General features: G+C 54.6%; 1 protein-coding gene across 2 annotated transcripts in view; it reads left to right on the forward strand.

Annotated features, from left to right (window-relative positions):
- Stab2 (stabilin 2) overlaps positions 1-8,868 on the forward strand; it is a 140,066-nt gene extending 131,198 nt beyond the window's left edge. For both annotated transcript variants that reach the window (XM_005374574.2, XM_005374575.2), the window contains exons 65-69: positions 731-871; positions 3,074-3,184; positions 4,126-4,254; positions 6,298-6,423; positions 8,388-8,868. In XM_005374574.2, the coding sequence (XP_005374631.1) occupies positions 731-871; positions 3,074-3,184; positions 4,126-4,254; positions 6,298-6,423; positions 8,388-8,429 (549 nt within the window). In that variant the 3' untranslated portion in view covers positions 8,430-8,868. The remainder of the gene's footprint in view (positions 1-730; positions 872-3,073; positions 3,185-4,125; positions 4,255-6,297; positions 6,424-8,387) is intronic.
- Positions 8,869-11,808: the final 2,940 nt, after the last annotated feature.

Raw genomic sequence — 11,808 nt, forward strand, 5'->3', positions numbered from 1 at the left:
AAAAAAAAAAAAAAAAAAAAAAAAAAAAAAAAAAAAATCAGTCAAGAATACAGGGAAAGGTGAAAAGCCAGGGCCGTTGACCCAGTCGAGCCCCCACACCAATCTTCCTCACGATGCAGCGCACAGAGGAACTGACAGCTGTCTTAGCAACTTCCCCCCTTGCTGGGACAAAATGCCCAGCACCCAAAAATTAAAGGGCGAGAGGTTTAGCTTGGCTCACAGTGTGCGGAGGCTCCAGGACAGGGCGGCAGGGCAGAGGAGAGTTGCTCGTTGCATGGCAGGCGGGAAGCCAGGGAGAGAGATGGGAGCAGCCGGGAGGGAGATGTAACCTCTGAGTCACGCCCACTGGGACTGCGCTTCTCAGCCAGGTTCAAGTCAGCTGCGAGCCCCATAACCCAAAGGTCCCACTGATGATCAGATGAAGCTTTAGGGGAACAGCGAGATAGAAACCACAACAAAATTTGTTCCGACCCCCACACCTGGGGGGAGGCTCACCTGTGGGCTCTGGCGGCCCCAGGCACAACCCACCACCCAAGGGCTGGGAACCCCAACACCCTACCCTACCCCCTTTCTTCCCAGGGCACCGGTGGGGAGCTCTGCTCTAGACAGGGATGACTTTTCATCCCACTCCCTAGCTATAAGTGGGAGACAGCCCAACACCTGAGCAAAATGTGGTATTTCCTGCTGTTGGTCAGACTGGGACGATTTCTCATTTCTCCTTTCCTCTCAGACCCTGTCTGGGCGAGATATCGAGTACCACCTCATCACTGTCAGCACGGTCTTTTACGATGACCTTGTCAATGGCACCACCCTGCAGACTAGGCTGGGAAGCCAGCTGCTCATCACCTCCGACCGTGACCAGATCAGTCTGGTACGAAAAAACTTGCGGGCTTAGTGGGAGCACTGGGTACAATACACATGCCAAGGTGTCTGCCGCGTGGGAGGTGCTCAGCCATTGTAAGGGTGAAAGTTAACGTGACACCAACAGGCAGGGGATGGTGTTGACTGCATGCCCCTTAGAAACAGGCTGTCTTCAGGAGATGGCAGAGAATAATGACCTTCATGTCTGTAATCCTGTTTGTCTATCCCAGGCATTAACTTCAAAGTCCGTGAACGGGTCCCAGGTCTGCCCCCTGCTGTAAGGACTCAGTTATCCAACCTCTGTCTCCATTTCCTCATCATGTACAGGGGGCAGGGGTGGCAGTGTTGTTGGTATTGATGGTGGGAGGTGATTGTCTTGATAATGGTGATGCAGGGCAGGAAAACTTTCCTTCCACTCTCTTAGAGTCTGGGCCTGGAAATTAATCTGGGATTAGACAAATTCAGAAGAAAACAAAAGCATACAAAATTTACCTGACATTGAACCAGGCATGGTGGCACATGCCTGTAATACCAGCACTCAGGAGGCTGAGGCAGGAGGATTGTTGCTAATTTGAGGCCAGTGTGGGCTACAAAGTGACTTCAAGGCCAGCCTGAACTGCAGAGTGAGACCCTGTCTCAAAAAGACAAAAGAAATTTTTTTACCTAATATTTTATGTGCATGAGGGAGTCTTCCTAAGGAAAATGCAAACCCAAAGAAGCAGTTAAGACCAAGAGCTTATACAGTTTTTAAATAAATAAAAATTAATTTATGCAGAAGTGAGAAAAGAAAGGGGCTTGGGCTAAGAGCAATAAATTGTGGCACAGTGATTAGGAAATAAGTGGGAGAAATAGTGGCAAATAAGGGTTATTTAGTAGGTTGGCACAGACCCATTTCATTATCGACTCCCAGTCTGGTGGTGACACCAGGCAGCACCTTTCTCGTAGGAAATATTAGGACCTGCTTTCAAGTAGAAAGAGGAGGTCAGAAAGCCCTGCCTGCAGCTGCTGTTTCTCAGGTGCCTTCAATTCAAAGTTCAGTAGGCCCAACTGCATGTTTGAAGTGACCTATCTGAACTCCTGCAGGGATGACAGTGGTGGTGTGCATTCTGAGGAGGAGGATATTGGTGATGATGATGGTGATGAGGATGATGGTGATGTTGATGGTGGTGGTGAGGATGATGGTGGTGTGAGGATGATGGTGATGGTGGTGGTGATGATGATGTTGGTGATGGTGGTGGTGGTGGTGATGGTGATGGTGATGGTGATGGTGATCATGGGGATGGTGATGAGGGTGGTGGTGGTTATGTTGATCATGGTAGTGAGGTGGATGATGGTAGTGATGTTGATGATGGTGGTGGTGAGGATGATGGTGGTGTGAGGATGATGGTGATGGTGATCATGGGGATGGTGATGAGGGTGGTAGGAGTGGTGATGTTGATGATGGTGGTGGTGAGGATGATGGTGGTGTGAGGATGATGGTGATGGTGGTGGTGATGATGATGGTGATGGTGATCATGGGGATGGTGGTGAGGGTGGTGGGGGTGGTGAGGATGATGGTGGTGGTGAGAATGATGGTGGTGGTGATGATGGTGGTGAGGATGATGGTGGTGATGGTGGTGGTGATGATGTTGATCATGGTGGTGAGGAGGATGACGGTGATAATGATGGTGGTGATGAGGATGATGGTGGTGGTGGTGACGATGGTGGTGATATTGATGGTGGTGGTGATGATGGTGACGAGGATGGTGGTGGTGGTGATGTTGATTGTGGTCATGAGGACAATGGTGATGATCATAATGATGTTGAAGAAAGTGATGATGGTGATGGTGGTGGTGATGGTGATCATAATGATGTTGAAGAGGACAATTGTGGTGTTGGTGGTAATAGTGACGGTGAAGATGATGGTGATTATGGTGGTGCCAACAGTGATGATATTGACGGTGATAGTGATAATGGTGGTGGTGGTGATGAAGATGATGATGATGGTCATGATGGTGGCAAAGGTGACCAAGGTGATGGTGATTATGGTGGTGGCCTTGATGATCACAATGACCATCCAAAATAGCTAAATCATAGGCAGTGGTAAAGATCCAGTGATCCAAGATTGTGACTTGCCAAGAATGATACCTGGAAGGCCCTCCAAGGAAGGCTGGCCCACAAGGAGGGAAAGGGGCAGATGGTCACATGGCTGCCAACACTCTTCTTTCCCTAGAACGAGACCAGGTTTGTGGATGGAAGAGCCATTGTGCTGTGGGACATCTTTGCCAGCAATGGAATCATCCACATTATTTCCAGGCCTTTAAAGGCACCTCCTGCCCCAGCGGTGAGTAGCACCCAGGGTGCCTGGTGAGGGGCGAGGCAAAGTCCAGCGTCCACTACCCTGGACAGAGCCGGCTGCTGCACGGGCTGTTCCTACCCTCCCCCTGTGGAGATGGGAGCATCTCAGCTCCAGGGCACTGGCTCTGGGAACACCCAGCCTGGCCCATCCCACCCCGGCTCCCACACAGCGTTCAGATTTGTGAACGAAGGGGGAAGGACTGGCCGTGGAGGAGCCGGTGGAAGGGTATGAGAAACCCTGAGCTCGGTTTGGTCCCCCTCCTAGGTAGTACCTAGGAGCCCCAGGCCTCTCATCTGCAAAATGTGCACAGGTATAATGCCTCCCTCCCTGGGTTTTGGGGAAGACTGTGAGTTAAGAAATAAAGCCCTGGAACACAGCACATGGTACACCCAACCGGGCGGCAATCACCGTCAGCATTGCAACTTGTTCCCGCAACTAGGAGGAAAGGGTGAGCTGCTGGAAAGTCCCACAGCGAGGAACCAGGCACCTGAGCTGCAAAGCCCAACTGGTTCACAGCCCACTTCTGCCACTAATTAGCTAGCTGATGTTGGGCAAGCACTCAGCCCCTCTGTGCCTCAGTGTGTCTGTGTAAAAATGGGAGCAAAAAATAAATGTTCCCATCTCTTTGGGTTGTTATACACTTAAATGGATTATTTCATGGAAAGGGCTTAAAATAGACTCAGGCAAAAGTGAGGACAAACTTATTTTTCCAAAACTGGTGATTGAACCCAGGACCTCACAATGCTAGGCAAACACTGTACCATCCAGCTACTCCCCACCCAAGCCCTAAGCACATGTTAACTTTTTGTTATTTTTATCTCCACTGCTCCAAGACGCTTGGGGCCAGCAGGGTGGGCGTCAGCGTGCATACCTCTCTGGGGGAATCACTGGTTTTAAGAACTAACCACTCTCCCATCTATGTTCAGACTTCGACCCACGCTGGCTTGGGGACAGGGATCTTCTTTGGCATCATCCTGGTCGCTGCAGCAATCGCTTTGGCTGTCTATTCTTATTTCCGGCTAACCCACAGAGCCATTGGCTTCCAACGTTTTGAGGTAAGAGAGAAAAGTGGGAGTGTGATGCGGGGGTGCTCAGTCTGTTTTCTGTTGCTGTAACAGAATGCCTGAGAGCGAGGAGGTAGGAAGAACAGAGGTTCATTTGGCTCATGGTTCTGGAGTCCAGGAGGTCCAAGAGCATAGTCAGCTTCTGGTGAGGACCTCGAGCCACTTAACTTCTGCCGTGCACAGACGCCTCACTCTGCAACACCCTGCTGTCATGGTAACTAACTTAGAGAACTACTACTGCAAGAAAAGCATGAACCCCATCAGCTCATAAGGCCTGCCCCCCAAAGTGGCAGCCACGTTTCAGCAGGGGTTACAGAGGGGACAGACCCAGCAGGATCTCCTCAGACACCACGCTCCTGGGTCCGGGCTCTCCAGCTCACTGCCTGCTTCAGAGACCTCAGCCAGGGGTCGGCACCCGGCACAGAAGCAGGAGCAGCTACCCGCCCCATGCTTCCTGCCCCTGGGTGGGGTTCCTGCCCCTGGGAGGACCCATAGCAGGTGCCTCTTGGCTGAGACAGGGCATGATGGGACCATGAGGGCTGCTGGTGGTGTCAGCCCTCCAGTGCCCATGCCAGGCATTTGGCAGCTACATTCACCAGGAAGAATTCCCTGGACCAGCGCCCACTATGACCAGCATGGGCTCAGAGCCAGGCCTTGAGGCTGGGGGAGCAGGGTCAGAGACAGACACAGCCAGAGGCCTCACCATGCAGGCAGCAAGGCTCACTTCCCTCCAGGTGAACAACAGAGTCCTCAGGTCAGCGGCACACTCCTGAGCAGCGGAACCCCTGTGTGTCAGTCAGCCTTCCAGCGCAGTGATAAAACACAGGAGACACGGGCTTAGCTGGAGGAAGTGCTCCTCGTGACTCACAGTTGCAGAAGCTTCAGCCCCTGTTCTCTTAGCTCACTGCCTTTGAGCCTGGAGCGAGGCAGAACATCTTGGTTGGAGCTCATGGAGGAGGAAGCCGCTCACCTCACGGCGGCTAGGAAGCAGAGAGAGACAGGAAGAGGCGCTGCCAGGGTCCCAGTGATCTAACTGCCTCCCCACTAGGCCTCAACTCCTAAAGCCACCACCTCCCAGCAGTGCGGTGGTCAGGGTAAAAGCTTTAACAATGGGCTCCGGGGACGTTCGTCCAGTCGAGCATCTCTCCTTGTGTGCTCTGCACCCCACTTGCTCCTGGGACTGCTGCTCCCCAGCATACTCCGGGGAAGGCTGTGCTGAACCCCCAGCAGCAGCTCCCTGCCTCTAACAGCTACCTTGCTTATTCATCTGCTCAGGAGCAAATCTCAAAAACATTCTCCATTTTCAGTTGCCATGGCTACCACAGGCTAGGTGATTTATAAGCGGCTCACTGCTGAGGAAGCTGAGAGGTCCAACAGCAGGCGGCCGGGCTTGGTGAGGGTCTCTGCCAGTGGACACTTGCAGAGTCCCAAGATCGTCTAGGGCACTGCTTGGCAAGAGAGAATCCTGGCTCAGGTGCCTCCTGCTTCCTGTAGAGCCACAGTCCCATCTGATTAGGGCCCTACCCTTGCAACGTCCTTTAACCTTGGTCACCTTCCAAATCTGAAGATGGGTTGAGTTTATCCTCACAGTGAGATGAAAGTTCAGTGTAGGTGTAATGAGGACATTCAACCCATAGCAACATCATCTTACCGAATGTGGACGTGCTGTACAGCTCCTGTGATATCAGGTTCAAGGTCAGGCCTACACCACTCCAGGCTCCTTGTACTCACAATGGCACCGCGGCTCCCCCGGGGGGGAGGGGTGCTGCAGTGCAGGGCACAGGAGCACCTCCTGGTGAGGCCGAAATGCCCTCTGTGCCCATGCGAAGGGTGGTCACCCCTGGGTGGACATCAGACGTAGCTGAGCTGAACACAAAAGACTGGTACATGTGCTTGTACATCAATCTTATCTCTGTGAAGCGCTATTAAAAGAAAGAGCTCCCGAGGCGGAGTGGCCTCTGTGCCTCCAACCCGAGACGCTCCCGCCCTGGTGCAGTCCCAGCTCTCAGCCCTTGCGCTTGTCTCCGTGAACAGTCAGAAGAGGATATCAACTTCGCAGCCCTCGGGAAGCAGCGCCCAGAGAACATCTCGAACCCCATGTACAACAGCAGGAGCGTGGCGCCTCCCCCGGCTCCCTGTGACCCCCTCGGCCCCCTCGAGGTGAGTGGTACTGTCACCTGTGCCTCCCAGCAGCGGTGGGAGACGGGCTCACCCCCGCCCCGAAGCTGGCCTGGCTGTCCCGAGCTCCCGAGTCTGTCATGGGCCATGTTGGAAGTCCGGAACGGGCAGAGGTGGCCAGGGCCCAATCCCGGGAGCAGGTGGGGTGTGCCAATCGCTGAACTCTGCCACATTTATGAGGCAGCAGGTGCAGAATAAGACAGACGACCGTACAACACTGACTTTTCTTTAGCTCTACTTTAAATGTGTACTTACCTTGATTTTTCTGTTGTCAGAACTACATCTTGCTTTGGGCGCTGGTTTTCTTAAATGAGCCCCTTCCTTCTCTGGGTGGGCACCCCGCTCCTGTCTTCTAAAAAGGGACCCTTGATTTCTAGACTTAGTGATACTTGAGATTCCATGGGGCTTCCCGTGACTTCCATCCCAGGGGCCCACGGCGGGACGCCCTGCTCCCGCTGGCTGTGGACGATACGCCTGCCTGCGGCTCACTACCCGTTCTGCACTCAGAAATGAGGGAAAGACTTCGTTTCTCCCCTTGTGTAACGAACAGAAAAACGATGGCCAGGGTGTCCCATGTCTGGTTACCCAGCAGGCTGAGCACCCTCAGCCCCAAAGAAATTTGTGACACTGGCCGGTGTGGGTCTGCAACCCCTGCAGGAGTAACCAAAGCCAGAGAGCTGCGGAAATTGTTTAGTGCGCACACCTGTGTGATCCCCCCAAGACTGTGCTATCGTGCGTTGAATTTTTGCAAATTGGCACTGACGCATTACGAAAACGTTTTCCTGCATGGGCGTAAGCTTGTACTGGCAACAGGTGTTTTTATTTTTGTGAAGAAAACCAAATGTCCATCTCTGAGGCTAGCTCTTAGTGCCTATGGTTACAGATTTAATATCTTTATCATAGATTGGAAAATAACCAGGCTGCAAATCTTCCTTTATTTTTTAACCTAACCCACGTAAAAGTGGTCTAGATTTCAAGGGCGGGTTCAACTAAATTGCATTTATTAACCAGGAGTTTATTTCTGTAAGCATCATTATGTTGAAATCAATGTTATTCAAAAAACAGAGGAGTGGGCCGTGGTGGTGCATTCCTGTAATCCCAGAGCTTGGGAGGCTGAGGCAGGAGGATCACTGTGAGTGTGAGGCCAGCCTTAATTACAGAGCAAGACCCTGTCTCCAAAAACCAAGCAAATAAACAAACAAACCAAAGCAGAGGACACACAGTCATAGCTGCTGTCCTTCCCAGCTGTCTGTCCGTCCCCCCCGGGGCCGGCAGCTCTGTGCAAGACTGACTCACGTGACACAGGTAGGGCATCCTAGAAACAGGGACCAGCCGAGCCTTAGCTCAGACCGGGCAGCACATCCCGAGAGCGGGATACCAGCACCCCCAGCACCCAGCTAAGTGCTGTGTCTTTCGTACTGAAGGGCAGGGACCCTGGACAGTATGTGTAGCCCATCCAGACATCCTGGACACCACTAACTCCACCCAGCAGACACCTCTGCTAACTCGCACCGTGCTGCTTACCCCCGCCTCAGTGCCCATCAGAGCTGGAAGCAGCTAAGCCCTCACCCTAAAAGCTCAGAGCCACTCGGGTCAGGACGGGTCTGCGACCTGCATGGAGTGACTCCAGCCCTCTGAAGTGTCCGACCCTCACGCCCCTCAAGGCGTATGTTAGCGCGGCCCTTCAGACACGAGGCAGCGACAGTGGGGTTGGGTGATTTGATAAAGGCCATTCGAGCAGCAGCAGGCAGCAGGGACGTGGTGGACCCCAGGAGAGGCGGCCCTAACCGCCAGCACCCGCCTCCCGCCTCCCGCCTCCTGTGCTCAGGGGAATCACAATTAGGCCTCAGACCGGAGGCCAAGGGATGCGCAGCCCACAAGCATTCGAGGGCAGGACGGTGCGTGCCTTCTCCCAGCGCCTGGGACTCACAGCCCTCTCCTTCCAGGAGCTGGACAGCAGCGACCTCCTGGGGACCGGGGCGCTGTGAGGGTCCCATGGGAGCATCCGGCCATCAGCCACCGCCATCGGGGCTGTGGGAGCCTCAGGACGGCCCTCAACTCTGAACCCTCGGAGCCGGCAGCCTCGTGGGGACGCAGCGGCTCGGCATTTCAGAGTATGACGTGCTCACCAGCGGCACCTCATCTCTCGGGTGCAGCTGGGGGCTGTCTCGTCTCTGTGCATGAAGGACCCAGGACTAAGTGGCCCCCAGCGGACCATGCCCCCCACTGAGCCCTTCCTTCCCACCGTCAGATGTCGCTTACTACATTCCGCCCCACAGCCTGGGCAGCTGTGGTCTCACTGCCCTGCTGGACTGTAAGCTCCTCAAGGTGGGGCTCGCCCCGCTTGCTTTGTATCCCAGCACCCGGCACTGGAGATGTGCTCAGTGATGTTTATGAAACAGAAATAAAGCCAAAAACAAATCCAAATTTGTTTGTCTTGGGAAACAAAAACACTGTCCACGATGCAAGGGGTCAAACTTGGAAGGCAGAACCCACGTGTGGAATAACTGGGGCCTTTCCACCCACTCGGCACCACCTTACGCATGCCTCTTTCTAACTCGGCTCTCTCTGTGTGTTTTCCATGATGTGAAGGAGCAGGGAGACAGCACCTCACACCCCCGCGCCGGCCGGAACACGGAAAACAACGTGTGCGGGGGCGGGTGTGGAGAACCAGGAAGCGGCAGCCATGGTGGGGGGAAGTGTACAGTAGCAGGGCCACTGGGCACACGGACAGCTCCTCACAGAGGGTCGGCACCCCACTCCCAGGTAGCACGTGGGCACAAAAACGTGTTCACCCAGGATGTGTGCATGCCTGTCCACTGCGGGATTATTCGTACCGACCAGAAATGCCTATAATCCGGTGGGTGAGTGGCCAAACTGTGCTCTAGCCGCACAAAACTGACACACGCAGCGGTGCGGCAAACCTTGACAACACCACTTTCTTCTGGAGATCACCGGTGGGGGGCGGTCCAGGAACCGGGGAGCGGGTGAACGCCACCGGTCCATCCATGCACTTTCACAGACAAGAAGTCGAGACACAAAGCTGCAGGATTACATGCTGGGGTGGGGAACTGAGGTTCCTCCTCCCCAAGCCAGGGGCTGTCCCTCCCGGCACTGGCCAGAGGCCAGTGTTTCAACATGGTGTGATGTTTGGGGTCCTATCCCTCCGTCCACCCCAGCATCCCCCTCGGCACAGTGCCGACCAGGGCGGGGACTCCTGCTGGGGACAGAGCAGGCTGAGCATCAGCCAGGTCCAAAGTTCTAGAAGCCCGGGGTGTCGGTGAGCTCTCTCCTAACCCCAGGAAAGGGAAGTAGCCCTGTTCTGGGCAGAGGGGCACAGCGTCACCTCCTCTAGGACAAGACCCCTGACGGGAGAAGGCCACGTTTCTGGGAAATCACCCGAACAGGTCTCAGGGCACAGACTCCCTGGCGGTCCCCCAACACCACCATCACAGGAGCACAGAGGCAAGTGACCAAAAGCGGGACACCAGACAGCCAAAGCAAAGCGAATTCGGCTAAGGTACCGCCTAGCGAGAGGGAAGGATTTTAAGACGCTCGACTCACACATTTTTAAAAAGTTTATTAAAGTCTTCATAATATTTATAGATTTATCCAAAGCCCAAGAGTGAATTCGTTCATCGCCCTTGCTCCGAATTCCCTATTCCCTTCCCTGAAAGCGCTGCCAGCTTTCCTGGTAATTTGATAACAAGCCCGTGGGCCAGCGCTGCTCTTTGTGGTCCAGGAGGGGCCCCCTGTGGGGTCAGCAGGGTGCCCCGCCCAGCCCACAGTCTCGGTCTTTGATTTTCCTGGTCTCCAAGCCCAGAAGACGTGCATAAGCCTGAAGACAGGACGAGATGGCGCTGGTGGGAAAAACACGACCGGCGCCCACCTTCTCTCGGTGATGGACAGCCGTCGGGGTCCACTGGAGTCTCTTTCATCTAAGACTCTGTTCACCTCTTTAGGAGCAGCAGCCTCCAATCCCGGATGAAAGCGGGTTTCGAAAAGGACAACGCAGACCCAGTACACAAAACAAACGACTCACAGTGGACCAGGCGCTAACAATTCAAACTTTTATTGGGCTGGAAGTTCAGCATCTTTGAACTCATAAAATTAACATTTGGAATAAATAGCAAATTCACATTCAGAATAAATAGCAGGTCTACCTAATTTGTATTTACAGTGCCTGACAGCATCCAGGCCCGATTTTTCATTCCACTAAACGATAAGAAAACAGGCTCTGAAGTCGGGAGTTGAAGCCGGCACTGCTAGGAAAACACAAGGCATCGCCCCGGGTGGATGAGGTCCCCGGCAGAGGCTGCATGCAGGGAGGCTCACAGGAAGCTTCTGAGTCTACCTGGGGAAGGGAGGTGCTGGCTGCCGCAGGCTCAAGGGGCCTCAGGGACCCCGCAGGGAGCTCTACAGCTGGAGGGCCCCCAGGGCTGTCCCAAGCTGGCCGTGAGGCCAGCCAGGCCTTTCTAGCTCCACAGAGCGCAGTCAAGGTTTCCAGGGCCACAGGAAGTAGGCGTGGTCTGGGCCGAGGCCGGGCTCTCCCGCAGGGGAAATTACTGGAAAGGCCCACAGCTGCAGTCGGCCAAGGGTGTGCCCCGCTGTCTAGGAGGGGCCGTGATGGCCTCGGGTTATGTGGGCGGCTACGCCCAGCAGCCAGTGCCAGCACAACCACAGACAGGCCAGGGCAAGGACAGGAGGCCCAAGAACACACAGCGCGGGGATCCCCACGAGTGGGGGGAGGGGGCCGCTCGGGGAAAGCTGCCGCGCTTGCCTACACAGCCCCTGCCTGCTGTCCGCATGCAAGCTCTCAGGAAGGAAATCTTCCAAAATGTCCAGATCGGGGGCAGCCACCACAGCTGCTTAGGTAAATCAGGCCACACTGGAACATAGCCCGGCTGTCCCTACGGGAGAACAGGAAGGCCCCCAACGCTGCAGCGGCCTAGCTGGCGCCCTGAGGGCAAAGCCCCTTCCCCTTCCCTTAACCTACTGGTGGCGTCAAGTCAGCTAAACTCTGGCTCCCCAGTACGAAGGCCAAAAAAAAAAAGAAACAGTGGCACAAAAGGAAATCAGTGCTAAAAGGGGGAAAACACAGGCTCCTTGTTGAATAGAGGGATCAGGGAACCCTGCGTGTCTGGCCAAATTTAGTCTCAAAAGCACTCTAGCCACACGCGCCCGAGTGGGTCTTTGGCAGCACGGTTGCCCGGTTGTGTGGCTGCACAGACGGAGCAGTCAGCACACACACACACACACACACACACACACACGCACTCACACACACACTCACACACTCACACTCACACACACACACACACTCACTCACACACACACTCACACACACACACTCACACACACACTCAC

The sequence above is a fragment of the Chinchilla lanigera genome, unplaced genomic scaffold (genome assembly GCF_000276665.1).
Source record: "Chinchilla lanigera isolate Chin_1 unplaced genomic scaffold, ChiLan1.0 scaffold00004, whole genome shotgun sequence".
NCBI classification, from domain to species: Eukaryota; Metazoa; Chordata; class Mammalia; order Rodentia; family Chinchillidae; genus Chinchilla; species Chinchilla lanigera.